This window comes from Aythya marila (genome assembly GCF_965140915.1).
Source record: "Aythya marila genome assembly, chromosome: 2".
Lineage (NCBI taxonomy): Eukaryota > Metazoa > Chordata > Aves > Anseriformes > Anatidae > Aythya > Aythya marila.
Window position 1 is genome coordinate 883,461 of NC_139043.1, and position 16,170 is coordinate 899,630.

Consider the following 16,170-nt stretch of genomic DNA (forward strand, 5'->3'; position numbering starts at 1 on the left):
GTGTCCCCCCCCCCACTCGGGGATTTAAAGCTTTAAAGCCCCGGTCCCTCCGTGCCGAGCTCCCACCGCTTCCCCTCTCCACCCTCAGCAGCCCAACCACGGGTGGAGGATCCCTACGGTGTGTGTACCCCCCCCTCCCCAAAATATAAATAAAAAAATAAAAAATAAAAAAATAAAAAAATAAAAAAATAAAAAATTAAAAAAAAATAAAAAATAAAAAATAAAAATAAAAATTAAAAATAAAAATATAAAAATATAAAAAAATAAAAAATAAAAAAGATAAAAAAGATAAAAATAAAAAAGTAAAAAAGATAAAAATAAAAAAATTAAAAAGATAAAAATAAAAAAATAAAATTAAAAAAAAAAAAAAAGAAATAAAAAAATAAATAATAATTAAAAAAAAAAAAAACAGGGGCATGGCCTCCCCGCCGCCCCCCGGTCCCCTCTGCCCTCCGGGCCCCCCCGGGAGCGGCTGCATCTCGCTGTGGACGGTGGTGGCCGCGGTGCAGGCGGTGGAGAAGAGCGTGGAGGCGCACGGAGCCCGGCTGCTGGGGCTGGAGAGGAGGACGGGGAGCGCCGAGAAGAAGTCCGTGGACTGCCAGAGGACGGTGGTGGAGTTCGGCAACCGGCTGGAGAGCAAGCTGGCCCTGCTGGGCACCCTCGTCCAGGAGTACGGCCACCTCCAGCAGCGCCTGGAGAGCGTGGAGAACCTGCTGAGGAACGGGAACCTCTGGGTGCTGCGCCTGCCCCCCACACCCCACGGAGAGGTGCCCAAGGTGAGGCTTGTTGTCATCGTCACATCGCGTTATCACGTCTCAGTGGGTCCTTCAGGCCGTCCTACGGGGTGCTGAACGGGTGCTGCAGGACAAGGGGGGGTCCCGGAGCCCCTTAATTTCCCCGAGCGCATCAGGTTGTGCAGGGGGTGCTGCCCCGTGCCACAGACGGGTGCTGTCCTGCGCCACGAGCAAGGATCTGAGCCGGCTGATTATTCCTGTGCACGTCGGCCTGAGTTGAATCTCACTGGCAAAGGACAGGCTGTTACCTTCCACAATACACAATAACTTTTTTCCCCTGAAAATAACACCAAAGTATAGGAATTACCTTTATTATGGGGGGTAGAAACATCGAGTATTCACAGAATTAGCACAAATTAACCAAGTTATTCCAACTAAACATCCTCAGCTTTACTCTCATCATATAATGACAATGCCCCCAGACAGGATTTCTTCTCTCCTTTCAGCACCTGATCTATGCTAGCAGTAAAAAATGAAAAAGAAATGTGGAAGTTTTCTTTCCCTGGTGCTGTAAGCACGGCAGAGGGGTCTCCCCGTACCGGAGCGGGTGCTGAGTTTGTGACCTCTACGCTTGCAGGTCCCAGAAGGGTTTGACAGCAGCACCGCCGGCTTCTCCGAGCCGGAGTGGGAGAACCTGGAGGAATGGCAGAGGGAGCTGTACAGAAACGTGCTGAGGGGGAGCGGCGAGTCTCTGATCTCTCTGGGTAAATAACGCATCCGCAGTCGGCTGTCGGTGCTGCCAGACGAGCTCTGTTTCGGGGGCCTTCTTCCCACACCCGGGAGCTGAAGTCGTGGAAACATGAGGAAGGCTGTGCCCGCTGCTGAGGCCACATCACGTCCAGCCCCTCGGTGGCCAGGACTCCCTGAGGTGGGCACTGGCTGCAGTCACCTCCAGAGGCTGCTCCGTGCCAAGCGCAGCCCGCAGACCCCTTCCCTGAGGTCCCCAGATGTTTTCTGCGATGGGGCTGGCTGCCCGAGCCAGAAGCCACCGTATTTCGGTGTGCCCTGCAGTGGGGTCTCACCAAATGATGTGTTTGGATGATGGAGCCACCTCGGGGCGTGCAGCTGCTGCCAGCAGCGTTTGCAGAGGTCCCTTCCTCCCCCTGAGCACCGAGGACTTTGCTCACCCCTGTGCTGCTGCAGGCTCGCTCCCTCGCCAGGCACCTACAGCAACAAGGGCGGTTGGAAGCAACAATTCTGAAGGTAATTTCTCTGTCTCTCGACAGATTATGCCATCTCCAAACCCGACCTCCTGTCCCGGCTGCAGAGAGAGGTGCGCTGCGATGAGGTGGATTTGGGAGAGAGGGAGATTCCTGTGGAGCCGAGCGCAGGCAAGGAATGAATTGAATGTGGGTTATTCCTTGGGGATGGTATTGGGTGGTGATGGATCCTGATTTGCTCTCGCAGGGACTTCTCGGGTCTTAGGAGGAGCAAGTCCCAGGGGAGTAATAGCGTTAGAAAACATATAACGGGTTTGATCTTTCCCGTTAGCAGAGTCTCTGGTGTTTAGACCTGATGCAAGCAGCCAGGACAGCAAAGGAGGCGTGCAGTGCCCGGCAGAACAGGAGAACCTGGAGGCAAAAGCAGTGCTGGCAGACCCCACACCCGGTGAGTGCTGTTCTGGAAGAGCGTGCTTGGACACAACAGCAGGGAGGATGCTGTCCTGAAACGTGGTCAGCTGTGGGGTAGTGGGAAGCCCCCAGCAGTAGGAGCAGGAGGTGCTGGAGAGGGGTTGGAAATGAATGCAGGGTAGCTGAGAGCTCCCCTGGGTGCAGCAAGGGAAGGGTGGAAGGATGCTGTGACACTTGGTGAAGGAATTCCCTCTTTATACCAGCAGAGTACGGCGTTCCCGAGCCGAGCTTCGCAGGCGCTCTGAAGCAAGAGGACGAGGCGTGCTCGGAGGAGCAGGGAGCCACGGAGGACATGGAGTTCACTGAGCTCAGCGTGGGTGAGTTGTGAGCAGCCTCACAACGCGCAGGGAGAGCTGGTGCTGTGGGACAGCGTGTGCTGAGGCCTGGGGAGAGAGCAGGAGCCTTCCTGAGGTCAGCAGAGCCGGCAGGAATCAGTCCTGGTCTCCGTTTCTTCTCCTTGTTGGCAGTGGGGCTTGCTCAGGGTTTGATATTTGCCCCGCTGGGAGTAAATCCTGGATGCTCTTTCTTATGCCCCTACTGTCACCTCGGTGTGTTGTCACCTCTCCACTGCCAGGCACTGCTCAGCACCAGTGAACCCCGTTCAGATTCTGCCCTCACGCTGCCCAAAACTTTTTAACTAGAAGCTGCCAGCAGTCGGGTGCTTTCCCACCTACAGGCCATGCTCCTGTCCAGGTCAACCGAAATTAAATGTTCGGGTAGGAAGGAGTCAAGAGAAAGCTCCCGGCAGGTTTAGGGTGAGTAGAGAACCCCAGGCACCTAGCTCGGAGGTGAGAAGCAATGAAACCTCAGAGAAAACCTACTTGCACTGCCTCAGGGGGGCCGCGGGGATGCTTCCTGACATCCAAGGCAGCGGTAGGCACATCCTGACTCAAAAGCAGCGAGTGTTTGTGTGTCCCCTTTCACGAAGGAGGCCACACAGGTGGTTCTCCACGTCCTGGGAGTAGAAGGATGGCAGATGGGAAGGCAAAAAACATTTTGGAGGAGGACGGTGGCTGCAGACAGCTTTGTGAATTGGGGAGCACTGGATGCTTGTCTTGAAAGGCTGCACTCCCCTCTGCCCTCTGCCTGGTGGCTTTTCAGAGTCACTGCTAAGCCAGCTGAAAAGGAAGCACTCCCGTGCTTCTCAGTCACATTCCCTCTTCTTTTAGTCTCTCTTCCCTGCGTGAGAGGGGCCTGTTTGATTTTGGGGGCTGCAGGGGAACGAGTGAGGGGGTTTCAGAAGCGTCCCGTGTCACCCACCAGTGAATGCCCCTTTGTTTTTCTCCTCAGTCCCAGCAGACGAGGTGATAGCGTTCAAAATAGAGCAGCTGGACTCCGACGAATGCCTGCAGAGCTCCGAGTCCCCCACAGCTTTATCTAGGGATGCGGAGGAGGTGGTTTTCCAGGGCCCCAGCGAGGCGCTGCCCTTCGATGGTCAGTACGGCTCTCCCGCGCCCCTGGGAAACCTGAGCACGAGCAGGCTGGTGCCGTCCGCTCACGGGGAAGGTGGCCTGGGCGAAATCAGCACCGTCACGTTCTACAGGCAAGACCGCCCCGAGGAGAGACCCCACTCCTGCGCCGCCTGTAGGAAGGGCTTGTGCCTGAAGAAGATGCTGATGATGCAGCAGCAGGGTCACGGCACGCCGTGCGGTGCCGAGTACCCGGAGGACGGGGAGGTTTTCCTCCAGCAGCAGCACCAGGTGGAGGACAGGCCCCGCGTGGGCAGGGGGAGCTTCAGGCAGAACCAGAACACAAAAGGCAGGGACAAGGCGCGCGGCACCGACAAGCCGAGCCAGAAGAGCCACGCTCTGGGAAGGGCTTACAGGTGCAACAAGTGCCAGGAGCTCTTCCCCCAGAAGAAAACCCTCATCATCCACCGGCGCGTGCACTCGGGACGCAGCCCAGGCGTCCTCTGGTGCTCCTACTGCGGCAAGACCTTCAGCCACCCCTCCAACCTCACCCGGCACCAGAGGATCCACACCGGGGAGAGGCCGTACCAGTGCGGCGAGTGCTCCAAGCGCTTCACCCAGAAGCAGCACCTCCTCCAGCACGAGAAGATCCACCTGCGTGAGAGGAACTGCGTGGCTGGCGGTCGCACGAGGGAGGCTCCACTGCACAGCTTCTAGGTCGTGCGGGGCTCCCGTGGCCCTACAGCCCCGGGGTGGAAGAGGTAAGGGAGGAGAGAACCTCTGAAGTCCCTCCAGCAATTTATCCCAAAGGTCCGAGCAAAGTAGGATTAGGATCCAACTTGGCACTGCTGCCCTCTTCTTCGTGGTGGCGATGGCACGCCGTAATACCTCATAGAGAACCCAGGATCTCTTAAGGATAACAGTGTCTGGGGCCTCTCCAGGTTTGAATCAGTTACTTGAGCTGGCTACAAACAGCAAAGTAAGGTTTTTGGAAGGAGCCGCTCTTTGCCTGGAGTTTCCCCGGCTGCTCTCCTGGATGAACTTCTGCTGTGCTCAGTTTCATGGGCAGGTTTGAGTCACACGTTTGCAAAAGACTCCACGCAACTGAACACGTGCACGAGGTGGGGGCTGGCTCATGGCTTGCACGGATGCCCCGTGTGCCAAAGAGGGGCAGCTGCTCAGTTCCTAGCTCTCCATGCACAGGCCAAGTGACATTTTTCTTGCTGCTGCTGCTCGGGAAGCTCACTCGAAATACAGGTTCATCTCCTGGAGCGGCTGAGGTTGGGGGCACCTCTGGGTCCATCCAGTCCAACCCCTGCTCCTGCAGGGCCACCCAGAGCTGGTGCCACACATCCCGGTGGCTTCTGAAGATCTCCAAGGAGGAGAATCCCCAGCCTCTCGCAGTTCCTTCTCTAAAATCAGATTTATTTTTCTGGAAACTGCAGCGGTAGGGCCACCGCATGCCCTGATGCGTGAGGTTGTTCTGACGTGCACTGGGTCCTGCTGCGCTGGAGGCTGGGTTTGTAGTGCAGGAACTGCGGGGAATTCGCTTCATTGCCTCCTCCTGAGCACACCTAAGGGAGGTGGCGTTGCTCAGACTCCTCCTGAGACCTGCAGGACTCACAGTGGAACTGAAAGGGGAAAGCACTTGTTAGCCAAAGGCAGTGCACAGCTGTATGTTGGGATAACTTTCTGCTAACTGCCTGCACGTTAACACTTCTCTTTGTATGTCACTATCGTCTTCATCTCCCTTTCCTCCTGTTAGCTTGGGGTTGATATCATTTTTTTTTTTTTTTTTTGCATTATATCCCCAAATGAAATGTGTTTAACAAATGGCCCAAGTACATCGTGCAACTTCAGGGCTTGTGCTGCTGCCTGACCTGCTTAAAAGCCGCTGCGGGTTCTCCCCATCACTCACCAGGCTTTAGAAACCCCTCTGTCACTGCCCGGTCCCTGCTTTTGGCCAAGAAGTGAGGTCCCTCTCCAGATCCTCACTGTTCATTGCCGCCTGCTCTGGTCCGTTTAAGCTAACCCGATGCTTGCAGAATCCAGAGCAGGTCAGGGTGAACGTGCTGTGAGCCTGTGCTGCGGGACAGAGCTGGCACAAAGCCCCTGGCAGGAGTGTCAGCCGCTGCAGGTGTTTGCCTGCTGACATCTGCCTGCAGCCTCTTCTCGCCTTGGTGCCGCTGAGGTCTTTGATCTCTCAGCTTCTGACGTGTCTGAGTGGGTCTGTGTGCGGTGAGCCTCTCTGCCTGTAGCCGTTTGGATTTTTTTTTTTAACAAATATGAGATCTGTGGGGACAGAGGGTTCCGTATTTCATCACGTCTCGGGGTTCAGTGGCCTCTTGCTGCTATAAATCTGGTCCACGTGCATTCTTTCTCTCCGCTATTTGACGTGCTGAAGGAAAATCTCTCGGCAGTTAGCAGTGCATTCGATACCCAGACAGCTCGTTTGGGTCTTGTTCAATAGGCAGGTGAGCTAATCAGTCCTCCAGTGGTTTCCTGCTGACTGGTGAAGCTGCTTGTCTCCCTTTCACCTTTTTTGTTAACAGCCTGTGAGCCTTCAGGGCAGGGAACACGTTTCTATCTGTGTGTGAAACGCCAGTTACATCTACGGCAGTAGATACTTGATTTTTTGATAATAATGACATGAAACTTGAATGGATTAAAGTGTGAAGTCCTCGGTGCTTCTTTTTTTTTTGGTCTTTTTCTAATGTCACTTTACCTGCTTCTCTTTGCCCTGGGTGAGTACACAGGGAAAGATCCCAGGGACCTTCCCATCTGTGCTGGAGCTGGGGAGGTCTGTCACATCTACCTCTCGTTCCCTGCTCAAAGCAACTGGCAGTTTGTTGTATTTCTTCTTACTGATTGGAAGACAAAAGCCTCCCTTGCAGAACAGAGTGGGTTTTCATTGTTTTTTTTTCTTATTTTTTTTTAATACTGCAGCAGAACCTGAGCAGGAGCGTTGTTTTCCACGCGCGCATGAGATCCAAAGAGGGCCTGAATGGTAACAGCACCTAAAAATAGCATGTAAGTGAGCTCACTGTGCAGTCCTCATCCTGCGGGCAGATCACATCGATCCTGCTGCAGGCAAAAAGTTTTCAGCAGCCACAGCGCTGCAGTCGCCATCAGCTCAGCCCACTCCCTTGAGTCCGGGAGGAGCAGGATTATTCTGGGGTAAAGGTGCAGAGGTGCTCCGATTGCCCTCTGGCCTGAACAGCCGAAAATTTGGGAACATTTCAGCAGCATTTGTGGGTTATTCTACAGGAGCTACAGGAGACTATTGTGGGCTGCTATGGTATGTTACAAAAGGATGGTAAAAAACACTGGGGTCCTTACCACAACTGTAAAAATCAGCAAAAAGTCAGGCATTTTAGCACTGGGCTGAGAAGGGTTACGCTATCTTAACAGCACTCTCCTATTTTTGTCTGAGACCTCACGTTTTAACTGCTACAAAGCATCAGAGGCAATTGATGTGCTCCATATTTCAGCACGTCCTGATGCTAGCTGTGATAATACAGGCAGAGCAGTATTTTGCACAGTGAGTCACAGTTTCCCTGCTCGAGCCCAGCTCTCTTGTATTTCAGAGATCAATATGTATATTTCAAACGAATCTCGGAGCTATTTTGAGGTTCGTGCAGCTTAAATTTCAGAAATGCAGCCCTGAATTCAAGAATAAACATTGCCAAGTGACACAGAAATGTGCTGCTCTCCAAGGAGAGAAGAAAAATCCTCACCCAGATGCCGTGATGCTTACAGGACAGAGCAGAAGCTGCAGGGAGAGGCCAGGGAAGATGCAGGAGGGGAGGGAGAATTTCAGGAGCACAAGGTGATGCTCGTGGAGTCCTCACACCTCCCGTGAACAAGTGCTGTGCTTTTGCCCTCGTTGGGTAGCACCTCTCAGTGTAATTCTTTTCTGATCTTCCATTGCATGGTTTGATACAGCTTAGGCTGGAATATGACTGCAACCTCAAAGCCAGATGTCTAGGCTGAGGTATTCTTTACAAAAGAAGGCAAAAGCATGCTCAAAGAAACAGAGAAGACACAGCTGATGCAGGACAGCAACGACCCATTGGATTCTCGAGCTCTGGAGTGGCAGGCAGAGTTCTGCTCCCTGGGGACAGCGCCAGGACCCAAGGGGACGGCATGGAGCTGGGACAGGGGAGGGTCAGGCTGGGGGTTAGGGAAAGGGTCTGCACCCAGAGGTGGTCGGGCACTGGGACAGGCTGCCCAGGGACGTGGGCATGTCCCCAAGCTGCCGGAGCATTTGGACACCGCTGTCGCACACACAGGATGATTTTGGGATGACCCTGCATGGAGCCAGGATTGGTTCTTGGTGATCCTGGTGGGTCCCTTCCGACTCAGGATATTCGGTGATTCTACGACTCCATTTTGTTTAAGAGCAGCTCAAGTGTTTGTTCATTTTGCAAGTACCTTCCGCTGCTAGAGCAACTGCACATCTTTTATTGCTTTACGACTTCAGATTTTTGTTTATAAAAGCCTCTCTGCGCGTCCTACCCCACAGAGGCAGGAATTCTTCACATACCACGGGAACACGGCCACTTCTGCATTTCGGATCAGCGGGCCAGCTCTCCTGCACCCAGCTCCTTAAGCAGCAATTAAATGCAGGACGTGAGGGCACAGGTAGGTGCAGATCAGCTGTCCTGTGCCAGTCCCTCCAACAGGCCTCGAACAATTCACGTGCCCATAGCTGTCACCTAGCGCCGTGTCCAGGTTCTGGAGCCTCTTTCTGTCCCTTCCTAGGATGGGCCAAGCTGGATGGGGCTGGCCTGGGCTGGGGGCAGGGGGCCCTGGGCATGGCAGGGGGTGGCCATGAGGGGCTTTGGGGTCCCTTCCCACCCAGACCTATCTGTGGGTATGAGCAGTTTATTGTAGTACAGGTCAAACACCAGATTCCGACTATTGGAGGTGGCTGCAGAGCTCGTGGAATCATAAAATATCCCGAGTTGGAATGGACCCACAAGGATCATCAGGTCCAACTCCAGCTGATTGGGATCACTGAGTCACAACTCAGCACCATCCTGACACCTCTCTGCAGCAAGAACGAGCACGTCAACGACATCAGTAATGTCAGCAAACACTTTTATCTTTGCAGTTTTGATCACTTCAGAGGTGAAGGAGGTCCTGTAGGTCCTGTTTCGTGTAGCTGGTGGCCAGGCAGCTTAGCAAATGTCTTGGATTAGGATGAGCTGAGGTCACACAGCGGCTGTATGGCACAGAGGGTGGCCTGGAGGTGTTACCTGACCTGGTGAAGGCTGCCCTATAGGGACACCCACAGAGGAGCCCCTGGGTGCTTCTGGCCAGGCTGGAGTCTGCAGAACACATGGAGGCATCACGCTGGGAGGCCGGTGGCAGCTCAAATGGGGTGGTAGCAGGGCCAGGCAAACCACAGCCAGGGCCAGGACGCACCGCATGGCCACCATGCCCCTGTCGTGGGGCCATGGCAGTGCTGGAGAGTCCCCAAAATGAACCTCAGGTGCCCCACACCATGGATCAGCACAGGCCTCATGCACAGAGGGGATCCCACACCCTCACAGGCCCCAGCCATGCACCCAACATTTTTTTGTCACATTTTTTTGTCACATTTTTTTCAGATTTACAAATTCAGCAGATGTTGGCTGCAGCTCTTGGGGTCACAAGCGCAAGGAACGTCACCGCCGTCCCCTGACGTGGCACTGGTGAGAACGCAGCTCCCGCCAGCACCCCGAAAGGAGGATGCGGGGAAGAAGGTGTCAGCATTTCTCGGTGACAGGACGTGAGGGAACAGGCTCGAGTTGCTGCAGGGCATGGCTACGTTGGGTTTGGGGCAGGATTTCTTCATGGAGAGGGTGGCCAACGGGAGCGTGGGTTGGTGCACCCAGCGTGCTGGGCTCTGGTTCTGCTTCTTGTCACAGAATCCCAGTCCAGTTGGGGCTGGAGGCCCCCTCAGGGTCCCTCTGGTCCCAGGGGTGCTCCAGCAGCCCCCAGAGCTGCCCTTCTTCCTACTGCTTAGAAGAAATTAAGAGAGTTTAAAACAAAAAATGATTTATTCGTGAGCGTGTTTCTGTCACTGCTACTCCTGACGAGGTGCTAGGTGTAACTTAGTGTGGCAAGCTTTACATTTTCAGGCTGAATTTTAACAAATAAATAGATAAATAAAGCATCCCAGCGTGCCAGGCTCTGGTTCAGCTTCTTGTCACAGAATCCCAGCCCGGTTGGTCTGAAGGCCCCCTCAGGGTCCCTCTGGTCCCAGATGTGCTCCAGCAGCCCCCGGATCTGACCTTGTTCCTAGTGTTTAGAAGAAATTAAGAGGGTTTAAAACGAAAAATGATTAATTTGTGAGTGTGTTTCTGTCACTGCTACTCCTGACAAGGCGCTGGGTGTTACTTAGCGTGGCAAGCTTTACATTTTCAGGCTGACTTTTAACGAATAAATCGATAAATAAAGCGTCCCAGCGCCTCAGCCTCTCGGTCAGCCGGGCCCCCCGGGCCCCGCGGGCGGCTGCAGGGGGCGCTGCGGGGCCGGGCGCGGAGCTCGGGGCCGCGGAGCTCGGCGGCGGCCATGGCCGGGGGCCGGGAGCCGGGGCGGGCGGCGGCGATACCGGGCTCGGTGTCGGTATCGGCGAGGCTGCTCCGCCTGGAGGCCCGCTTAGCACGGGCGGAGCGGCAGCTCCGGGCCGCCCTGGCCCTGCGCGGCCGGCTGCAGGCGCTGGAGCGGCGGCTGGAGCGCGGAGGCCGTCGAGGGGCTGCGGGGCCGAGGGGCCCGGCCCGGTTGCGGGCACCGTGGGCCCCCTTCGGGGAACGGGAGCGGCGGGCGCTGCCGGGCTGGCGCCGGGCCCTGCGCCGGGCCCCTCGCAGGAGCCCCCGCGGAGCGCTGCTCCCCCGCGGTAAGGGCCCGGGGAGGGGGGAATGGGAGAGGGGTGGTCGTGGGGAAGGGGGTCGGGGGATCCCGGCTGCACATTGAGGCACAAGGAGGTCCCCAGAGCCACCAAGGAGCCCCCACAGCTCGCCTCGTGTCTCCCCTATACCGGGGGAGCCCCCCGGGGCTCACAGCCCCAGGGTACCCCCAGCCTGCATCCTCGTCTCCCCTTCCAGCTGCCCTGCTTCGGTGTAAAGCCCCTAACCCTGTCAGCCACCCTTTTTCCCCAGGGCTGGCTGTTAAAGCATCTTCTGAGCCCCTCACACAAATATCAGTGCTGGGGCTCACACCCCTGAAGGGCTGCATCGATCCCTTCCTTGTGGTACCCGAGCGTAAAGGTAGAGCAAGGCGTGGAGCATCAGCCTGTCCGCCTTCCCCTTTGTATTTCTTGGAGGCGTTTTTCTTTTTCAATAGCTTTTATTCATGATTTTCTCTTAGTGATGTTCTTTCTAAGCTCTGTTCTTGCTCTGTATGAAGCAGTGAATTTCGGCATCCAGCAACGCTTTCCTGATGGGCTAGAAGTGCTGTGGGTGTGACTGAGGGGCGCTGAGCAGAGACTGCCAGAGCCAAAGCAGCAGCGGGACTCAAAAACAAGAATTCAGTGGCACCTTCCTCCCCCTGGGACACCTAGAATGAGATTTTGTTTCCTGACATTGGCTGCAGCAAACCAGGCAGTGCAGCCGCAGAAACGTGTGTGTGTCCCTGAAGCTCACCGAGGGCTTTGTGGCAGATACCTGAGCTCTGCTGAAGGGGTCTTGGGCAGCAGGAGCTAGGTCTGAAGCGAGGTTTTTGCTGGTACCAGAGCTAGAACAGAGCTGCTGAGCCTGGATGGGATGAGAATGTTAATTAATGTTGTACACAGAATTAAAATACCCTTGCTTCCTCTGAACAGAAGACAGCATAATCCATGTTAAACAAGAAGAAGAGTTGTGTGCAGTGGATCAGGAAGAGGTGGAGGCTATGGGAGCTCTGGAAGAGCCCTGCCCAGGTGAGTAACTGCATACCTCGGAGGGAAGAAGGCAGAGGGATTAGATTCTAAGCTTTTTTTTTTTTTTCCTCACGTATTCCAAATATTTTATAAAAAGCTCACGTTTCTGAGCAGACTTGCCACCAGTCCTGACAGGTAAGCAGCTGGTATTTCATCTTTTCCCTTCTCGCAGCTGCCCTGGAGTTCTTGGCTGGTTTTCATCCGAACAGTGGAAGGAGAAATGTTTCACTCCCCTTAAATTCCTTACTCTGCACCCCTCGAGCTGCCAGCTGGAAGCTGCTTACTCACTTTTTTGGGCCAAAGAGTTAGCTCGGAGGAGGCAAAATCAGTGGCAGGACCAGACGTGGGGCACATTATCCTTTGCGAAGGGTGGCAGCTCTGTTTGTTGGCTGCGCTAATTTTATTTGGCCTGTAGCTTGTAAAGCAAACTGGGATTTTTAGCCCTTTCTGTCAGATTTCATTTAGAAAGCGGGCTCATGTAAAATCTAGGGTTGCCATGGGGAAAAACAAAACAAGGACAAGTCTCAGCCTTGTAAAATCTTGAACTTAAGCACATCTGATAAGCTTGTCTTGAATTTTGTCCTTTATCAGAGCCAGCGTTTTATGAGCCCGAGACTTCAGGTCGGATCAAGAGAGGCACAGAGGCGTATGCCAGAGAGCTGCCGGGTGCAGAGGGTGAAGATGTCCCAGGAGACCCTGACACGGGTGAGGATTCCCTGGAAAAACCTCCTGGTGTAGGAGTGACCACTTGGGTGGCTCCTGAGGCTTTGCCAGCACTTTTCCTACCTTTGTGAGCTCCTCAGTCTTCTGTGCTTTGCAGCTTTCTCCAGTGTTTCTCAACTGTGTACGTTTTCCCCAATGAACAGAATTTCAGACTTGTGCAACCGATGTTATGTCATGGATTAAACAAGAGGAGGAGCCACGCTGCCCTGAACGGCAAGACTCCAAGAAAGAAGAAATCTGTACGTACCCAAGAACAGGTCAGTAGTGAATTTTATCTGAGATTTCCTGGGATAGCAGATCCAATTTGGAGCATTTTTTATGTTACATTAAATGTCATGGCTGTACGATGTAAGCCATGAAAGAATCGGTGCAAACCTCAGTCTGTCAGGTAATGTTTTTTTGCAGCACGATTGTATTTTGTCAGCAGAAGAGTCTCTTCCCTCCCTCAGCTGCCCTAAAACTGTCATAAACACCTCCTTGGTTTTCAGTTCAGGCAGGCAGGGTGGTGTGCTCAGGTTGGTAGTTCCAGCTGGCTTGGTGTGTCCAAACCTGGTACCAACGACCGTGGAGCCTTGGCTTTGTGTTCCCGAGCTGGAGAGCTCACCAGCAGCAAAAATTGAGGAGGAGTAGGCAGAAGAATATTTTGTGTAGAAATCCGTTGGTAGCCCAGAATGCCTCCAGTTCCTGTAAATAATTTGGGCATTCATGGACATTGACAGGCACGTGGTGAAGCTGCTATAAATTAATGGATAAATTAATTTATTGCCAGTGACAGTGGGGACTGCCTACACAAATGGTTTCACCCCACAGAAAAAAAGGTCCTTTAGGATATTGCCCTGGTGCAGGGCTGGCTCAGATCCACCAAACTCATTCCTGAGACACCAGTTCGGGCTGCTGGTAGAGGCCTCGGGGCACGGGCTCCCAGCTGACTCTGTTCCAGGCCCTCCAGCCTGTCCTGCCACGTACCCTGTGGCTACCGAGGCGAGAGGACGTGCTGGGATGGTTACTCTGGTGCCTTTTGCACAAAATGCTTTAGCTTGGCCTGTGGCAACTGTTTGTGTGCTGATGTCCTAGTGCCAATGTCCAGCAGGAGGAATGAGAGCTTAGGATGTTTCTGCAGTGTGGATAATGTTGGTCTCAGCTGGCTGATCTGTGGTTTTTGGAAGCAATGTGCTACGATAGAAGGGTCACAGGGGACAGAGAAATGTCTCTGGACATGGAAAAATGGAAAAAAAAAAAAAAGGGGACGTGGAAAATGAGGAGCCCGAGCTGAAGTCCTCTGATGGAAAATAATCGTGAAAACGAAACACTGGGTTATTGTCACAGGGAGCTGTAATTACAGAACAAGGGAATTTGCAGGCAGCAGAGCTCCAGGCAGGGCCGAGTGGGGCGTCCTTTGCCCAGTGATAAATCTAGAGCTGTGCCGAAGCAGCTAAGGTGCCAGGTACCTCAGGTTGGATTGGTGGGGGTCAGAGGAGGGTAGGAGAGGAACGTGGACCTTAGTGATTTTTCACAGAGATTTCAAAATATAATTGCTAGCAGACCATTTATTTTCCTGGGGGTTTTGTTTCAGTGGAACGCTGGTACTCGCCCTTCCCCTCACTACTGAAGGCTCCCATCTTAGGCACTTTGCCCATTGGTGCAAGAATATTGAGGAATGTATTTTTTGGATAATCTCAGGAGGCTTCTTTAACTGAAAGCCTGTGAAATCTGTCTGTTTCAGTGCATGATGAGAACATGAAGAAGGATTCTCCGGCAGATAGCTTTGGAAGCACGGTCTGTGACTCTGGCGTACTGGGGAGACCCGGAGAGAAGTTTTGCAAGGATCCCACCCCTGGAGTGACGTGGGACAGTCAGTGGAATTCAGAAATGATGGGAACGAACACCACCAGGAACGGCTTTGGGGATGACGCTCGGTACAACCAGGCATTTGGTGAGCACTTAGACTTCTTCAGCGCTCAGGAAAATGTTGGAAAGAGGCCATGTGCCTACAGCAAATGCGAGAGAGACTCGAGCCAGCAGGAACCTCTTCCAGCTCCCCGGGGAGACCGAGAAGAGGCATTTCCAGGCCCCGTGTGTGAGAAGAGGCTCAGCGAGAGGATGCTCCAGCAGCAGCCCAGTGCTCCGGGGGAGAAACGTGCGGGGCAGAGGGCTCCTGTTTCGGGGCCACCACTGACAGCCCACGGACAGAAGGCTGCAGGTGGAACCAGCATTTGTGCAGAGGATCATCCAGCTGTGGGACATAGGGAGAAGCTCCCCACAGAAAAACCCATTCCCAGCCCCTGCGGGGATGACCCGCGGGACGTGTCGGAGGCACCCAAGGGCGGCTTGGCGGGCCAGCAGCAGAGCCAGGGCAGGGGGAAGTCCTACATCTGCAACGACTGTGGGAAAAGCTTTGTGTGCCACTCCTGGCTCGTTCGCCACCAGATGACTCACACGGGAGAGAGGCCCTACAAGTGCTCGGAGTGTGACAAAAGCTACCGGAGGAAAGATTATCTTTTAAACCACCTGCGCCGCCACTCGGGAGAGGGGCTGTTCCAGTGCCACCTCTGCAGGAAGAGATTTGTGCTCAGGAGGAGTTTAGTTAAGCACCAGGAGAGCCACGTGCAAGAAACACAACGGACTGTGGGCGCTTGGCCCTGCGCAGAGATTCGGGAATCTGTTGTGCACTCCAGATAGAAAATCCGATGGGTTTCCCAGCCCATTTAGGGGCAGCAGGATCTCCCAGCAGGCAGGAGGAGGCTGTTGAGCGGCCGCCCTGTGCCCCCTGCCTGGGAAGGGGATATTTTGGGGGTTGTTTTCTGCTGGGCATGTTGGGGTGGTTTGTGGAGCTGCCTCGCAGCTCTCCGCGGTGCCTGCCTGAGGGTGTTGGGGATGTGTAGGAAATGTGCAGCGCTCCGTTACTGCACACAGAACGACACCAGCACACAGAAAAACTCGTGGTGCTTCGGGCAGAACATCCAAAGTGTCGTCCTGAGACGTCTTAGACCCCAGAGACTGGTCTAAAAACAAATTCAAGTTACTGCTGGCTCACTAAGCACATGAAATCGTGTGAGGGAACACCCAACGCGTGTGAAAACCTTCGAGAAAGGAAGCGGTGACCCCGCGGCTGCCTCTCCAGCAAGTGGTAGCTGGATGGCGTGGCCTGGGGGCAGCGTGAGCCCTCCTGGGAGCACATTTTGGGGGCTCCGAGCTGCTGGGGCTGGGGCTGGCCTGGACGAGGCGATGCAGAGCAGCAAAGGGGCCTGGAGCGCGGTTGCCATTTTGTGTAGCCTTAAAGTTCTTTTCCGCCTCCCTTCGCCATGTCATTACAGGCCTGCTGGGGCCGTTTGTACAATTTTCTGCGTCCCGTGAAAACAGAGAAGCTCAAGACTAGCCGTTTGCTCAATTTTTACCTTCAGTAATTGTATTTTTGGTCAATGTTGGTGTTTCTCGGGGGCAGTGCTGTTAGGGAGGTGTGCCCCGAGGTGCCGGGAGGCCTGGGGTATAGCTTGGTGGCATCAGGGTGGGACAAAGGCAGCCACAGCCTGTGGTGCTGCAGGGCTCGCTCGCCATGTCATTACAGGCTGCGTCAGATTGAGGCAAAAATGTGTGGATTTGGCTTATTTTGCCTGGAAATGTGTATTTTTGTAAAATTTACATTATTGTGAGAGCCCTGTGCCTCATTCTCCAGGGAAAGGAGAAGAGCTGGGGCGGGATGGGGCCGA

General features: G+C 54.1%; 1 protein-coding gene across 1 annotated transcript; it reads left to right on the top strand.

Moving 5' to 3' along the window:
* The first annotated feature begins 308 nt into the window (after positions 1-308).
* On the top strand, positions 309-16,170 carry LOC309875205 (uncharacterized protein). Its single transcript, XM_082754351.1, has 11 exons — positions 309-776; positions 1,372-1,498; positions 2,021-2,125; positions 2,286-2,402; positions 2,629-2,742; positions 3,716-4,530; positions 10,342-10,720; positions 11,645-11,740; positions 12,332-12,445; positions 12,607-12,720; positions 14,187-16,170. Exons 1-11 carry the CDS (start codon positions 417-419, stop codon positions 15,140-15,142), a joined length of 3,297 nt encoding a protein of 1,098 aa, XP_082610477.1. The 5' UTR covers positions 309-416; the 3' UTR covers positions 15,143-16,170.